General features: G+C 47.2%; 1 protein-coding gene across 4 annotated transcripts in view; it reads left to right on the forward strand.

Annotated features, from left to right (window-relative positions):
- Window positions 1-2,821: 2,821 nt before the first annotated feature.
- The window catches only part of mfsd3 (major facilitator superfamily domain containing 3), a 163,496-nt gene continuing 148,581 nt past the window's right edge, over window positions 2,822-17,736 (forward strand). Inside the window, exons 1-2 of one of the 4 annotated variants that reach the window (XM_072516591.1) lie at window positions 2,822-2,926; window positions 6,739-7,464. In XM_072516591.1, the coding sequence (XP_072372692.1) occupies window positions 6,795-7,464 (670 nt within the window). In that variant the 5' untranslated portion in view covers window positions 2,822-2,926; window positions 6,739-6,794. Of the gene's footprint in view, window positions 2,927-3,337; window positions 3,463-3,529; window positions 3,665-3,821; window positions 3,970-6,738; window positions 7,465-17,736 lie in introns of those variants that run through there. The other 3 variants (XM_072516590.1, XM_072516589.1, XM_072516588.1) reach the window with 3 other exon arrangements.

The following is a 17,736-nucleotide window of genomic DNA, read 5'->3' on the forward strand; positions in this document are numbered from 1 at the left end:
GAGGAGGTGGGGAGGCTGCAGAAAGATTTAGACAGTTTAGGAGAGTGGTCCAAGAAATGGCTGATGAAATTCAACGTGGGCAAGTGCGAGGTCTTGCACTTTGGAAAAAAGAATAGAGGCATGGACTATTTTCTAAACGGTGACAAAATTCATAATGCTGAAGTGCAAAGGGACTTGCGAGTCCTAGTCCAGGATTCTCTAAAGGTAAACTTGCAGGTTGAGTCCGTAATTAAGAAAGCAAATGCAATGTTTTCATTTATCTCAAGAGGCTTGGAATATAAAAGCAGGGATGTACTTCTGAAGCTTTATAAAGCATTAGTTAGGCCTCATTTAGAATACTGTGAGCAAATTTGGGCCCGACACCTCAGGAAGGACATACTGGCACTGGAGCGGGTCCAGCGGAGATTCACACGGATGATCCCAGGAATGGTAGGCCTAACATACGATGAACGTCTGAGGATCCTGGGATTTTTTTAATTGGAGTTTAGGAGGTTGAGGGGAGATCTAATAGAAACTTACAAGATAATGAATGGTTTAGATAGGGTGGATGTAATTGTTTCCATTAGCAGGGGAGACTAGGACCCGGGGGCACAGCCTTAGAATAAAAGGGAGTCACTTTAGAACAGAGATGAGGAGAAATTTCTTCAGCCAGAGAGTGGTGGGTCTGTGGAATTCATTGCCACAGAGGGCGGTGGAGGCCGGGACGTTGAGTGTCTTTAAGACAGAAGTTGCTAAATTCTTGATTTCTCAAGGAATTAAGGGCTATGGAGAGAGAGCGGGTAAATGGAGTTGAAATCAGCCATGATTGAATGGTGGAGTGGACTCGATGGGCCGAATGGCCTTACTTCCACTCCTATGTCTTATGGTCTTATGACCAACTTTCCCATCTCCAGGTCTGGGATGCGCCCCAACATTTCTTCGTGTCCCCCTCCTTCGAGGGGAAAAAATTCCCCCATCTGATTTACAATTTCTTGCCACCACCTCGCTACTTCATTCCAAACATCCTTTCCCAAATCTAGTCCAACTTCTCCTCTTGAATGAATGTCCACGCCTCCTCTGCCGTCTCGAAGTAGTGGTGTTTGCCCTGGTGTGTAACCCAGTCTTGCCGGCTGCAACATTCCGAATGTCACTTTCTTCCTGTGGAGCACTGCCTTGGCCCGATTGAAACTCGCCCTCCTTCTCGCCACCTCCGCACTCCAATCTTGGTAGACGCGGATCACCGCGTTCTCCCATCTGCTACTCCGTGTCATCTTAGCCCATCTCAAGACCATCTCCCTGTCCTTGTAGCGGTGGAATCTCACCACTATTGCTCGCGGTGTTTCCCCTGCCTTTGGTCTTCTCACGAGGACCCTGTACGCTCCCTCCACTTCCAGGGGGCCCGTCGGGGCCTCAGCTCCCATTAAGGTATGGAGCATCACGCTCACGTACACCCCAACGTCCACTCCCTCTGCCCCTTCGGGAAGACCCAAAATCCTTAAGTTCTTCCTCCTCGAGCGATTTTCCAGGGCTTCCAATCTCTCCATACACCTCTTGTGTAGCGCCTCGTGCGTCTCCGTCTTCACCACCAAGCCCTGTATCTCGTCCTCATTTTCGGCAGGCTTTGCCTTCACTCCACGGAGCTCCATCTCTTGGGTCTTTTGCGTCTCCTTCAGCCCCTCAATCGCCTGCGGCATTGGCGCCAGCACCTCCTTCTTGAGCTCCTCCACACATCGCCGGAGGAACTCCTGCTGTTCCAGGCCCCATACCAACTGGGCTCCCTCAGCCGCCATCTTGCTTCTCCCTTCCCTTCTCTGCCACTGCTCCTGAGGATCCTCCACAATCTGGCCACTACTATCACTTCTTTTCATCCACACCCGGGGGGGACTCTTTCCTATGTCGCCTCACACTGGGCTTAGCCTTTGAAAATTTCCGTTGGGGCTCCCGATAAGAGCCCAAAAGTCTGTTGAAACGGGAGGTGCCGAAACGTGCGACTTAGCTAGTCATCGCCGCACCCGGAAGTCAATTTCTGCATACTTGAACATAAGAGTCTTGAGGGCTTTTACTGAGGCAATCTAATCCATCAGGCTTTTGGCAACGTACTAGTACATAGAATTTACAGTGCAGAAGGAGGCCTTTCGGCCCATCGAGTCTGCACCGGCCCTTGGAAACCCACACTTCCAACCTGTCCCCGTAACTCCACCTAACCTTTTTTTTTGGACACTAAGGGCAATTTAGCATGGCCAATCCACCTAACCTTCACAGCTTTGGAGGAAACCGGAGCACCCTGAGGAAACCCACAGACACGGGGAGAACGTGCAGACTCTGCAGTGACTCAAGCCAGGAATCGAACCTGGGACCCTGGAGGTGTGAAGCAACTGTGCTAACCATTGTGCTATCGTACTGCCCCCATTCATTAAGGAAATGCCTATTGATCAAGCATTCTGACATCCTTAGAGTGGTCAATACCTGCCACTCGTGTTGTACTGCTGTGGCGAGGGTTCATTGCTTCCACTGATTCACAGGAGTGCAGACCGCAGGTGAGTGACTCCTTGAAAGCCCCTTCCTGCAGTTTGGTTATTATATAGTTGTGACCTCAAGGGGTAGAGCGACCAGACGGAGAGAAAAAAAAATCATTCAAAAAGGAGATAAGGGGATGGGGGGGGGGGGGGAGGTAAGCACGGTATGGTTTGCCGAACGGCGTCTTTCCATGCTGTAACCTCAATCTAAGAGGTCCCGATCTCCAGCAGCATTCTGCCCGCAAAAACTTTCACTTCCCAGTTTGAAGCTGACGCCATTTCACGGAGGCTGTTTGGTGACTCATAAACATGCGTCGGGGTTGGGCTGGCAAAGGGACGACGATGCGAGTGAGAAAGACCGGCAGCCCGAACCGAGTGAGCATAGGGAACCCTTCACTACATCAGACGGTCCCTGCCGATTGTCCCCTCCAGTAAGCACCAGCTTGTCCTTGGACAGGGTGACGATCAGATTGCAGGTTGTCCCTGGGCAGGGTGACTATTCGACTGCAGGTTGTCCCTGGGCAGGGTGACTATTCGACTGCAGGTTGTCCCTGGGCAGGGTGACTATTCGACTGCAGGTTGTCCCTGGGGAGGGTGACTATTCGACTGCAGGTTGTCCCTGGGCAGGGTGACTATTCGACTGCAGGTTGTCCCTGGACAGCGTGACTATTCGACTACAGGTTGTCCCTGGGGAGGGTGACTCTTCGACTGCAGGTTATCCCTGGATAGGGTGGCTGTATCTGGCTGCAGATTATCGCTATGCAGGGTGACTATTCGACTGCGGATTGTCCCTGGACAGGGTGACTATTCGACTGCGGATTGTCCCTGGACAGGGTGACTATTCGACTGCAGCTTGTCCCTGCATTGACAGGGTAATTATCAGATTGCCCCTACTGATTGTCTCCCGCAGTGAGCACAAGGGTAAACCGCTGCACCAGATTGTTACAACGTTCCTCCCCCGGACACGGTGAGCAGAGTTCCCCCAACCCCCGGCCGCGTGTCAGACGGCAGATTGTTACAATGTTTCTTCCCCATTGTCCTCCGACATTCTGCTGTTGTCCGGGGGCCTTCCGGCGCCTCGCAGGAACCTGCGCTGCTGTTGGTTTTGTAAAAGAAAGGCCGAAACTCTGACTGTAAATCGCCTTCACCCCTGGAGTGGCTTGGAGCAGGTACAGCAGGGTGGTATAGTTCAGTTAACGCTGTCAACATTATCTTGAATGAAAAAAGACCGCAGGCAGGAACAAACAATCCAAGAGTGAATCATCGACAATACGGCTTCTGCAATGAATTGGTTCGGGCTGTGAAGTCACTTTTTCAAGAGATCTGTCGTTGAATCTATCCATTATTACTACCTCTTTTTCCTCACATCCTATGTCTCCGTAACCTAGGGTTACCAACCCATTAAATGCCATGGAGTTCCCAGGAAATAAAGATTAATCCTCAGGGCACTTCTGAAAGAAACCAAGAAGGAAACGTTAAGTGCTTCTTTTCATTTATTTTGCGTTATTAGCTAGACAAATATTGGTAGATATAATTTTTTTTGACAGATAGTCAAGAATCATCTAATTGGATAGCAAAGGGGTTACCTGCCTTCCAATTGGTGAGGTTAGGTGGAATTAATTGGTGTTTTAGGTGATGGTGTGAGGGCAGGTTGTTTGGAGACAGGGGATCACATGTTGGAACTTCCAGGAATACATCTAACCAGCGTTTGCAACCCTAATGTCAGCTCTAAATTCAACCATACCCATACATTGCCATCTTTTGCCCTTCATAAACTCCAACTTGTTCTTGCATCCTTGCATCCAGTAATAAGCCACTGCTCTTTCAATCTCTGCAGATCTTCATTTGCCTCTTCCCCCAATACATTACATTTAAACTCCTGAAGTAGGGTGCTCTTTCCAAGGACCCGTGCAGACTCCACGAGCCGAATGGCCTCCTTCTGCATTGTAAATTCTATGATTCTATATCTACACACCCTGTCATTTTACTCTACCTTTGCAATCGTCTTTTACTCAACATGACCTCCTTCCAACAAATGCTGTGTCCCTCTGACACCTGGGACGGGATTTTCCGTTGACTGACGCCAAAATCGGGAAACGCGATTGGGCGGAGAATAGGTTCTGATGGTAAAATCGCAGTGGGTGCCGATTTGATGCCATATCACAATTCTCCATTACCTCGACAGCTGCATCAATGTGGTCCGGACCGCATGTATAGTAAACACAATTTGCATGTCATTAGCAGGCCCGACCCGGTATTCTCCAGGGTCTCCGCGATGCTCCGCCTCCGGTGGGCCGAGTTCCCCATGGCGCAGTCCACTTATGTTTTTAAAATAGTGAAACCGACGTCGTGGCTGCTGAGTGAGAGGGAGTATAGAAAGTGTCCAACATCGCTGTAGTTTTCTGACAGTTGTGCTGCTGGCCGGGAGGCTTTTGTCAGGGCTGGGGCGAGTTGTGGGGGGTTGGCCAGGAGGTGTGCTGTTGTCAGGCACGGAACACCGTTGCAGCAGCCTGCAAGGCAGCCATGCAGCTGCACACGCCACTAACAACCCACTGTGAGGTTAGGGCCACAGGTCGTATAGGTGTCCCCTCTAGGCCATCCCTCCCTAGATACCTCTGGCCCCAGCCGACCCTTCAGCTGTATTGGCGAGCTCCCACATAACCAGTGCCATCTTTTTGGCTGGGATTGAGTGCATGTGGGGATTGTAATATGTAAACGCGGCTGCAGCTTGTCAGCCTCCCGAGTGTCAATCACGGACCCGGCGAATCCCGCATCGTTTCTCATTGGAATCGACTGTGTTCCACGTGGCGCCGTTGCTAGCCCCTCCACAGTTGCTGAATTGATCCAGGTTCGGCATTTTTCTGTCGTGAAAGTCCACAAATTCTGTGTCAACACTTAGTCTCAGAAACGGAGAATCCTGCCCCTGGTCTTTTGTGCAACCTCCCCTTCACTTGACCACTGATGGGGCAACATTCCAGGCATCTTGATTCTAATCTATAGAACACTCTAAATCCCTCCACAACTCTACACATCTTATAAGCTTTATCCTAACACATCTCGTCAACTAAGCCTGAACCATTCTAATCGATCCTTTGAAATCTATTTATTTAACTACAAATGTTTCTCAATAAGCACATGGGAGGTAGTAAACTGGAAAAAAATATTTTAGGTTGTGGATATAATTATTGGAAGGAAAATTAAATCTGATTTCGCTTCAGACTGTTTCACATTTTTTTATCAGATATCTCAAATCCAAACTTGACAGCTTTCCCTGTTATTAAATTTAACATCAAGCACTTCTGTTTTACAGTGAACATTTGGGAAAGAATGACGAGAAGAACTTGCATTAATTTAGTGCTGCTAAACGCTCAGGAGTACTGCCATATTCCCAAAGATCTGCGGATCGAGAATTGGCCTGTTCAATCACATGAAAACCCATGGCAGAAACCTTGAGTAGACGCCACCCTCAAACTGAGGGACTGCTGATGATCCTCACGTCATCTCAAAATGCTTCACAGCCCATAAATTGCTTTCGAAGTACACTTACTGCTGTGTTTGAAGTACACATACTGCTGTGTTTGCCTCAATAATTACAGCTGGTTTGCACACAATATGTTCCCACAAACAGCAACTGAGTCCAGTTACCTGCTTTAGTGATATTGGTTAACCTAGCCTGCATTGCAAACAGATTGGATCCTGGAATTTTATTTTCGCTGGTGAAAGTGTAATCTATATGAACAATGACATTGGCTGCAAAGGTTACTTAGTTAACTCTTAGACCACAGCAGGTACTAAAAGCAAAATACTGCAGATGCTGGAAATCTGAAATAAAAAATAGAAAATGCTGGGAAGCTCAGCAGGTCTGGAAGCATGTGGAGAGAGAAACAGTTAATGTCTTGAGTTCGTATGACTCTTCATTTTCAGTGATTCTTCATACAGACTTGAAACCTTAACTCTGTTTCTCTCTCCACAGATGCTGCCAGACCTACTGAGTCTTTCCAGCATTTTCTATTTTTTATTTGAGATATTAGCCTTTTATGTGTTGACTAGTTTTTAAACTCGCACATAACGAAACAAAATTAGTACCAATATTACAGCAGTAAATCTTGATTAATAGGATTAGAAAAATTATTTTAACATTAATCCTACAATACTAAAATTAACATCTAATTAACACTGCAACTTTAGAGTGAAATTAATAATATTGGTGTCATAATTAGGAAACTGCTTTTTTTTGTTACAGGTTTTGGATTCATCACATGGAAGGGTTTGTTTCACCTTTGAGAACACACATTTGAAATGGCATCCTTCAAATTGAAATTATTTGGCTTGCTGTACTTTGTACAGGGAATTCCCTATGGATTGCAATCCAATTTATTACCAATTTACCTCAGAACTATTGGACTTTCATTAACCAAAATTAGTTTGACTAAACTGTTGTATTTCCCATGGTTACTTAAGATTCTATGGGCTCCATTTGTGGATCAGTATGGGACAAAGCAGAAATGGCTGCTGTCTAGCATGTTTGGACTGTTTCTATGCTGTTTAATAATGTCGAGACTACATCCAAAGACTGATTTCACAGCTATGTCCTTCGTCTTGGTGATGATGAACTTCTTTGCTTCAGTTCAAGATATTGCTGTTGATGGCATGGCGGTGCGATTACTCAGTAGTGAGGAAGTTGGCTATGGCAACACCATCCAAGTTGTGGGCTATAAGACTGGCTCTCTCGTTGCAGGAGCAGGGTTTTTGACAGTGATGGACCACATTAGCTGGGATATGCTTTTTATAGTGATCTCTGTTATCTATGTGGTAGCTATAATTTGTGCTTGTTTCACTCCTGAACCTCCAAGAACATCTGAATCAGAAGCCACATTGCCAGTGCTAAATCCCCGTCAAATATTGAAAGAAGTATTTCGAGTGCCTGGAACAATTTGGACTCTAATTTATGTTGTGATTTATAAATTAGGTGAGTCCATTTTACTTAATTATGAATATATAACATTTAATATTCTCTTTTACTCTACCTTTATTGTTTACCAATAGCTGACCTACATTATTGCACTGTTGTATTGGGCAGAATTTAATGGTCGCAGGGATTTGCTCATCCACTGGCTGGAGAGCCAGTGGCAACTCTCCCATGGCCATCTACAGGAACCCTGATAGGATCAGGCAGCCTCCCGGGCTCTGCAGGACAAATGTCCCACCTCCGAGGCCAGCCCCCCTGGAACAATGGCCGCAGCCAGTATTGCAGTAGGCCCTAGGAGCAGAATCTTTGCTGGAGCCCCACAACACAGGTTAGTGGGGTGAGATTGCTGGGGCCAGTCAGGGAAGCCATGGTGGGGAGGGATGAGAGGTGGGTCTGTATAAAGGACAGGGTGATGTCTTACTGTGGGGGAAGTTCTTGCCACCGACAGACCCCTCCATTGGAGACAGGGTGCTTGAGCAGGAGGAACCATCCTCCCCACGGCAGACTACAAGCATCCCTATCAGGGTTTATCGTGACCCCGGCCACCGCCAATTGAATACCAGTGGCAGTGGGGTGAGGTACTTCAGTGGTCACTTATGGCCTCTCCAGGTGGGAAAGCCCTTTTCAACCATTTCTGCCCTGGTCATAAATAGGGGATGTGAGAAAGGTGATGGGCTCTCCACCCGAACTTTCCCAGCCCATTACATGGACCGACCCTCCTCCACCGCCTCCCAGGGGAGGGAATTAACTCCTGCCTATTGCCTTAATTCACTTACGAGGTGAATACCTATACACTGTTGTACTTCTATTTGTTCGTGAAATCTAAATAGACATATTTCATCACAACAGCCAAGAAAAAGGCCTCAAGAACATTTTAAACTAAGTGAACCATGGAAAACTAAGTCTAGTACGCTTGGAGAGATACATCATGGCTACATTAGAGCTAAAAGTAGGCTGGAGGAAATGTGCCGTGTGCAAGTCCTATGAAAGTCAAAATATAAAGTTGAATCAGCTACAATTTTTTTGTTGCTCTGTTGTTTAGTTTTAATTATCAGGCAGTGATCAATTAGTGCCTGATTGAAATAGTTTTGGAAGAAAAAAGAATGGAGAGGCTGATCATTTTGTAAGTGCTGTCATAGTTCAAATGTCTGCTATTGCCTGCCGTGTCTGCGTGGGTTTCCTCCCACAGTCCAAAGATGTGCAGGTTAGGTGGATTGGCCATGATAAATTGCCCTTAGTGTCAAAAATTGCCCTTAGTGTTGGGTGGAGGTGTTGACTTTGGGTAGGGTGCTCTTTCCAAGAGCCGGTGCAGACTCAATGGGCCGAATGGCCTCCTTCTGCACTGTAAATTCAATGATAATCTATGATTAATCTAGGACAAAGGTTCGGCACAACATCGTGGGCCGAATGGCCAGTTCTGTGCTGTATTTTTCTATGTTCTATGTCTTTTCACAATGATACTGTTCTTTTAAAAATACATGTAGCATTGTAACTCCTAAGACACCTTCTCACAGATTGTTTTGGAAATAATGTTCATTTTCTGTTCCAATGAATATGAGTGTTATCGGTCCATTTGACTTTGGCCTATAGATGGCCTTGGTGGTTTCAAATAAGCTTTGCATATCATGGTGGTCAACATATTATTGGATCTTATCCACTTGTGCTGCTGTGCTGGGCAGCATGGTAGCACAAGTGGATGGCACTGTGGCTTCACAGCGCCAGGACCCCAGGTTTGATTCCCTACTGGGTCACTGTCTGTGCGGAGTCTGCACGTTCTCCCAGTGTCTGCGTGGGTTTCCTCCGGGTGCTCCGGTTTCCTCCCACAGTCCAATGATGTGCAGGTTATGTGGATTGGCCATGATAAATTTCCCTTAATGATCAAAAAGGTTAGGAGGGGTTATTGGGTTACGGGGATAGGGTGGAAGCGAGGGCTTAAGTGGGTCGGTGCAGACTCGATAGGCCGAATGGCCTCCTTCTGCACTGTCTATGTTCTATATTCTATGTTGTTCTATGTTCTATTTTTTGAGATTTTGGCTTCCCACCACGTGCCAGATTTGTCTTTAGCTGATGGAGTGCTGCCTTCTTGACTTGCTACCTTGGGTTATTCTGCCAGGCAATGAAGGCTGATTGTATTGTTTTCACTGAACCAGTCCTGGTGATGACAATACTCGAATTCAGGATGCAGGATTCTGCTACAGCTGATTTTATTTGATCCCATTGTTCTGGAATTGAGGTGGATGTGTGAAGATTTTGCACTTTGGTCATGAGCTGTGCTTGGAATCCATCGCTTTGATTGGGAGCTTTTAAGACTGAGATATTGGTCTTCTTTGATTTTGAGCATTGTGACGTCTTGGTGCTAACTGAATGTGCCCCAGCAGTCGAATAAGTCAATGACATATCCAATAGGCAACAGCCCTGCATTGTTTGAGTGATACAGACATCATTTAGATCCTTTACACAAACAATGACATAGTATAGGAAGTGCCAATGCTTTGACCTAGAATTCATCCATGTAGATTTTCATTTGTCCTGCTGTTGGAAGAGGGTGTTTGGTATAATGAGGCCATGTTTACAAAACAACAAACTTCCCTTTGCTCCAGGATGGCATCTCTCTTCTTCAGGGTGACAATGCCATCTGTCGATGCTGGAAAGAGCATTTTGAACAACTCCTCAACTGTGAATCCACAGTGTGGCAGTTCTCCAGGCTCTTCCCCAGTATCCTGTGGTAGAATCTATGGACGAATCACAATTGATGGGTGAACCGCAACTAGCAATCAAATTGATGAAAAACAATAAAGCCTGTGGCTCCAATGGTATTCCAGTTGAAGTCTTCAAAGCTGGAGGGCATTTTCTCACATCAAGAAGATTCCACAAACTCATCCTATGGATTTGGGAGGAAAAAGAGCTCTCCCCAACTTCAGGAATGCAATAATTGTACTTATTTTCAAAAAGAGGGATAAATCCACCATGCTTTCTGGATTCAATTGGAAGACCAGCGAACAAACGTTAGTATCCTTGAAGCCAGCTCCACAAGCATTCAGGCGCAGTTTCTGTAAAATCAGATGTACTGAACACTGTGCCTAGATGGTTGTAAAGTGTCTCCTCCATCAGGTCCTAATTTCTCAACTCTCAAATGGCCCATGTACCAGGAAAGATTCTCTGAAGCTCACCTTATAGCTTAGAAGCTTTGACATTCATGACTATGTAGTCCTGCCACATCCAGCCGTGAATGGTGGTGGACAATTAAACAACACAGTGGAGGAGGAGGCTCCACAAATATCCCCATCCTCAATGATGGAGCAGCCCATCACATATGTGGAAAAGATAAGGCTGAGGCATTCGCAGCAATGAAGTGCCGAGGTGATGATCTGTCTCGGTCTCCTCCAGAGGTCCCCAGCATCACAGATATCAGTCTTTAGCCAAAATGATTCACTCTACCTGATATCAAGAAATGGCCCAAAGTACTGGATACTGCAAAGGCTTTGGGCACTGACAATACCCCAGCAATAGTACTGAACGCTGTTGCTAACTTTGGTTGGCTCTTAAATGTTGCTCTGTTGTGTCTTTACTTAATTTACTCTGTTTCAATAACCTTTGCTCTAGAGTCACCAGGTATCTTTACGATACCGTCATGAGGTTCAAGTTCAAGTGCTGATCAATAACTCAATACACCAGTTAGTAAGTTTCAAATCAAAACACGTTTATTATACAGTCAATCACTACTCATGCATAAACTCTACTTACTAGACTATCTCTATCACTTAAAAGGCCTATACTTAGCTTCAGAACTGGCCCACCAGGTCAGGGGAACAAATGGCCTTTGGTTCGATTCTGAGTCTGCAGGATTCAAAGCTGGTACAGACTGGTAGCTAGGAGCGCCTATCTCGTAGCGTGCGTTAACTGGAGACTTACTTGGTTGATGCAGCAACTTAGGCAGGTCACGTTCAAGGGTTGATTCGAGCTGCTGAGAGACCCTGCCAAGAAGGACGAATTGAACTTGGAGACTCTATTTTATAGTCCCCAGGGGTTTTGCGCCATTCGGGCCGGACCCCGTACCTGGTTTCAAGTGATTGGACTGAGTTCTGATCACTTGGATCGATTTCTCCAATACTGGAGCTGTCCCCTGATCGCTGGGCGGTTCCTAAATGTCCGTTGGCCTTCCTTTGTCTTGGCTCCTGCTGGCGCCGAAGAGTCTGGCTTGGCCTTGTTCACCTTAAATGTTTCCAATTATTCCCGGGGATCGCTCATTAATATGCAGATGGTTGTTAATTTCAGTGCTGTCTGGGTTTCTGCAAGTTCTAATACACAGGAAACTTTGCACCTGCTTGTTTCTCCTGCGTTGGCTGAATTTCCCTGCATCCTTTGCGGATCTCCATTTTAAGTCAGGAAGTGGCCAACCCAGGTGGCTACACACCCTCCTTGTGTGATCCCTAACGTGAAGCGCGAAGGATCACATAACTGCGTTGTCTTTACTCCCTGACCCAGCGAGCACTCTTCCATGGCCTCTACACTGACCATAACTATGTAAGAAATTTTTAACTGACAATTCTAAGTGGCGCTATGTCACAACAGGGACATGCATTACAACATTAAAAAAAACGGTACCTCTAACTATCTTCCATAAACTATCCTCACTCAAACAATCAAAAAATAATCTATAACACTTTAAATGTACAAATAGCAGCAACACTAGTTTCTCTGGCTTGGCAGTCAAGCACAGAGGTTTACATTTCTTTATTGAACAATACACATAAAGAAAAGCGGATGCACTTTAATTCACTCGAGGGGTTGGGGGGGGTTTGATGAAGTCCGAAAATAGGGGACCTAAACGTGTATGCCAGGGTGCGAGAGCGGTAGGCTCTCCTGAGTTATTTTCTGAGTCTAAGTGTCTGCACGACACTGCAGAGTATAGCCAGTACTAAGAGTGATTCTACTATGTACGATAGTGAATACCAGGTTAGAAACTTGTCACACCAGGTCGGGGTGTCGATAACTATCTCGGGGTAGGGGTCAGGGGGGTAGCATCCGCGCGCAACTGAAGGGATCCTGCTAAGTTCCAGGTGAACATGAAGGTTGTCTTCATCCTTCCATCTTTCTTTCTTATTTTTCTTCCTCTGGAGTTCCTGAGGTTCCGGAGTTCTATGGGCACAAACATAATATCTGTTACAATCTTGTTTAATATTCTGTATGTTAGCATGTCTGTCTTTTAGTGCCAATCTCCCTTTATAATTGGTCACCGAGTGTGACTCCCTCATTTTTTTTTTAAACCGAAAAGTTTGGACTAGACATCTAAGAGAATACTGCCGTACTGCGAGCCGTCTCGCAGCCTGTGTGATTTACCATCCCAGTGTTTGAGGATGTAAATAGCATGGGGAAGCAACCATAGGTTGCCAAAACCAAACAAAAGAATTTTGAACGTAATCGAGCCAAAATGGGGTGCGTATGGGGCGGCGGGTAAGAGTTGGATGGAATCCCCGGGTAGGACGGTGATCAATGCCGTATGTGCTCTACCCGAGCGTAGCTGACCAGAGGAGGGTCCTCAGTAAGGGCGGAGACCAATGCCTTTTCTCCACTGCCTGAGCAACCGGCAAGACGGGTAAGAATGTGGTCGTCGTGGGGGCTGCCTCTCGTGATTATCCTCGAATCAGGAGAGTTATGATTGTTGTCTGCCGACCCACTAGTTCCTCTGAACTGTTGTCTGGGACAAACTAGATCCTCTAACAATATTCTGTCAACAGACTAGTTCCTCTGAACTATTGTCTGGGATAAACGTGTACCTTTAACAATTTTCTGTCGACAGAGGAGTTCCTCTGAACTATTGTCTGGGACAGATCCTCTAACAATTTTCTGTCAAAGGGGTTGGGGCCGTGAAAAAACTTTCTGGGTTTACACACAACACTTAACGATAACACTAACAAACAAACATTCAATAAACATGGTGCAGGTTCCATCAGAAAGGATACCGTTTCTCCCAAGCGGTTCCTTTAAAACATCATCTGGACACCTCAGTTATCGGTTGCGAACCGGGTCGCAAATGGGTTCTCGTTTTGGGAGTCAGACTCAAAGTCATCATCTTCTCCCGGATGCCATACTCTTGAATGGATGAGGGTTGCTAAAGCTGCATGGTGTGACTTAGGGTCCATCTCGTCATTTCGGACGAGCCTGTATGAATTGTCACGGTGCCAAAAAGTTGTATCTAATTCTATGGAGATGGAGTCGGGGTCGTCATCGTAGGGCGGTGGTCTTTGGTGAGGTTTGTCAAGGAATGTGATCAGGAAGGGATCACTCGAATCGTATTCAGATTCGCTGGGTGTGGGGCCTGTTGCATTGGGATAGTAGGGAGGCGTGCTGTGGCTATTGTCTGTGTCACAGTCGCTGTCGCTGCTGTTGCTGTCTGTGGGCATTCCGGGGCGGAGTCTAGAGTTCGGGGGTGGAGTCGAGGTCGAGTCCGTGGATGGGGTGGACGTGTTGGGGGAGGGTGGGGATACGTTGGCTGTGGGCGGGGCGTGGTCTGCTGCGTCGAGCATGACGTGCTGTGTGTGGTTAGACTGCGAGCCATATGCCTTGAGCTGGTTAATATGGAACCACGAGGTCTTCCCGTTGAGGTACTTGATCTTATAAACGGAAGGGCTTACTTTGTCCGCAACGGAGTACGGACCTTAATACATCGGTGACAGGAACGTGCTGGGGTTGTAAATGGAGAGCATGACCTGCTGTCCTACATCAAACTCAGTCACGTGCACTGTCTTGTCGAAACAGGCCTTGCTCTGTTTCTTCCTCGTGCCTAATTTTACTGCGGCTGGTAGCTGAGCCGTTTCTACATTCTCAACTAACTGTTTCACTGCGTTCTCGTGTGTGAGGGCCGTCACTTCGGGGCTGGTCAAGTCAAGTCCTAATAAAAATTCTGTGCCTTTCATGGGGCGTCCGGTCATGAGAGTGTGTGTGGTGTATCCTGTGTATGTTGAAACAGGGTTACATAAAAACATTAATGCAAAAGAGAGGACTGAATCCCAAGTGGTGCTGTTTTGTTGGACCATTTTCCTGAGGGTTGCTTTTAGGGTCCGATTCATTCGCTCCACGATACCACTTGGCTGGGGGTGGTATGCGATGTGGAATTTTTGGGTAATATCGTGAGGACGTTCTTCATGACACGTCCCGTAAAATGGGAACCTTGGTCGGATTCAATGCTGCGGGGAGTTCCCATCTCGTAAAGATGTGGTGGGTTAAAATTTTAGCTGTAGTCTTCGCAGTGTTAGTTCTAGCTGGGAATGCTTCGACCCATTTTGTAAACGTGTCTATAACGACTAACACATACTTGTGTCCATTCCTGCTAGGGGGCAATGGTCCTATAAAATCAATCTGGAGGTTAGTCCAGGGGCCATTGACGGGGTGGGTGTGGCTAAGCTGAGCTTTCTTGGCGTATCTGTCCGGATTGTTTTGGGCACAGATAAGGCAATTTTCAACGTAGTGCGTGACATCGTTCTTTAAATTCGGCCACCAACAGAGCTGCCTGAGGTGGGCTGTAGTGGGGTCAATTCCCTGATGCCCATGACTATCATGGAACAAACAAATAAGCTGATTCCTGTCCTGTTCAGGAACCACATAAAGGGTGTCTTTTGGGATCGCACCGTCATGTGTGGACAGTGCATTTTTAAACCTATCGTACGGAGCTGGAAATTTCCCTTTTAACATCTCCCTGAGATTACTGTCTTGCTTCTGGGCCTGCACTAAATCTTCGACATTTGTCTGTGAGACCTGAACTGCATTCACTGGGGTGCTTTCGGTAGGGGGTTCCAAAGATGTCCATGTCTGGAACCTGCTTTAACCAGTGCGTCGGCTTTTACATTTCCAGTTGTGGAGGAACGGTGGTGACTCCAAACTTTAATAATGCCAAATATCCTGTCCTGTACTTTATCCAAAATGTGCCGGAGCAATGGGGCTGAAGGGAAGGGTTTTCTGTCCGCGGAAACAAATCCTCTTGCTTTCCACAGGGGTATGAATTCTGTGAGGCTGTTACAGACATAGAAGCTGTCCGAGTATATGTCTGCTGGGCTGGGGAAGGAATCTGGGTGATCTATAATGTATGCAATGGCTGCTTTTTCTGCCGCCTGCGTGCCTGAGTGTCCTGGCCGTTTTAATGAGATTTCTTCTACGGCGCGTCCCTGCGCATCCTCAACATAGATGCCGCATCCTGTAATGCGCTTTCCGTTTAATACAGTGGAAGAACCATCCACATATATTCTCAAGGGTGCGCACGTGTATGTGTGCTGGGGGCTCTGGGGTGAACTACCTATCTTTCGGGGGGGGGGGGGGGGGGTTCGCGATAAAGGGGCCTGTGTTGTGGTGCGGTGAGATGATTTCACATTCGTGGGGGGTGCCTGGGCACTGAAGGTTGTCGGCTAGGAAAGTGTGGGTCTTGGTCCTTTTAACAGTGATGTCCCGTCCCTGCAAAAGAAGGGTCCACCTGGCTGCTCTGATCTGGCTTACTGTACCGTCCTTAAATCGTCCGTCTAGTAAACGTTGGGTGAGGATTGTGATGGGGTTTAGTCCGGTGATGTAGGAGAAGTATTGGACTGCCCAGAAAACTGCGAGCAGGTGCCTTTCACAGGCCGAAAATCCCTGCTCCACAGGATCTAAAACTCTGGAGGCGTAAGCCAAGGGTCTTAACTGTTCGTGCCGTTCCTGGAGGAGCATGGCCGAAAGGGTGCGATCTGTGTTAGCTATCTCTATAGCATAGGGGGAAAGCAGGTCTGGAACCTGTAGTGCGGGGGCTGCCCTGAGTGTGCGCTTTAAACCATCTACGGCATCCGTGTGCTGTGGAAGCCATTCCCAAGGGGCTCCTTTCTTTAGGAGTTCTGAGAGGGGTGCTGCCTTGGTGGCAATATGGTTTCGGCAGTAGCCAACCAGTCCTAAAAACGCTCGATCTCGCGTTTACCATGCGTGATAATCGTTCCCAAATATACCACTTTGTTTTCCAAAAGTTGGGCCTTCTTGGGGTTCACTTTACATCCAATCTGCTGTAGGATTTCCAGGAGTTCGGCCAGAAGCTCGATGTGCTCTGCCTTAGTGTCTGTCTGCAGTAATAGGTCGTCTACATACTGGACCAGACATTCGGGATGAGAAAAGTTTGATAAACCATTTGCCAGCTGTCGGTGGAAAATGGAGGGAGAGTTGTGGAATCCTTATGGAAGACATGTCCACGTGTACTGTTGATTTTTAAAAGTGAAGGCACGCTTTTGCCAATGGAATGGACCAGAATCCGTTGCTGATGTCCAAAACCGTAAAATATCGTGAGTTGACTCCCTGTTTGAGCATGGTCTTGGGACTTGTGGCTACCGTGGGGGCTGCTGCGGGGGTGACTTTGTTGAGTTCCCGGTAATCGATGGTCAGTCGCCATGATCCATCGGGTTTTCTCACTGGCCAAACCGGGGCATTATTAGTAGAGGCTACTGATCTAAGTACGCCTTGTTCTAATAAGCTATCAATAACCTTTGAGATTTCTCCCTCTACCTCTTGGGGAAATCCATATTGCTTCTGGAGTCTAGGGTCAGGTCCTGTTATCTGAACCGAACCAGCCATCCTGCCACAGTCATGTTTATGACTTGCAAATGTGGTCCTGTTTTTCTGAAGAACTGCCCTAACCTGTTCGTCTGTGCTAATCGTGGTCGGGTCAAACCAAAAATCGCCTACTGCGCTAATCTTGTTGGCGTACTCACCTACTGTGAGCGTTGCGGGGGCTCTTGCTGACTTTGTCATTTTCCAGACACATTGCTTCACTGGATCAAATGAAAGGTTGTGGGAGTTCATGAAATCGATGCCCAAAATGTGTTCTGATGTGTGGTCCAGATCGACCAAAACGATGGGGTGTTTTGTTGTAATGTTGCCAATCTGAATGGGTACAGGGGCTGTGATGTGTCCCTGTTGTGAGTGGCCTGTGAAACCGCTGAGGGTGATTGTGGCTGTAGTGGGCCACGTGTCTTTTTGGAACATGGTGGAGGAATTAATTGTGGTGCGGGACCCTCCTGTGTCCCAGAGAAATTCGATGGGCTGTCCCCGTATTTTCGCTGCAACGACTGGTCGGCCGGACCTATCCCAAAGGGTGTCGCAGACCCAAGTGGGGGAGCCCGAACACCGTCAGTCAGTTCCGTTCTTGTCTGCCTGGTCTGAACAGGGTGCCTACACTATGTATGGGCTTTGTCCTGTTATTATTCAGTGTGCCTGCCTGCTGGGTTCTCTGTGGCTTTCGTGGGGCATTGCACTCTCATGCAAAGT

Source organism: Scyliorhinus torazame, chromosome 9, assembly GCF_047496885.1.
Source record: "Scyliorhinus torazame isolate Kashiwa2021f chromosome 9, sScyTor2.1, whole genome shotgun sequence".
In the NCBI taxonomy this organism is placed as follows: Eukaryota; Metazoa; Chordata; class Chondrichthyes; order Carcharhiniformes; family Scyliorhinidae; genus Scyliorhinus; species Scyliorhinus torazame.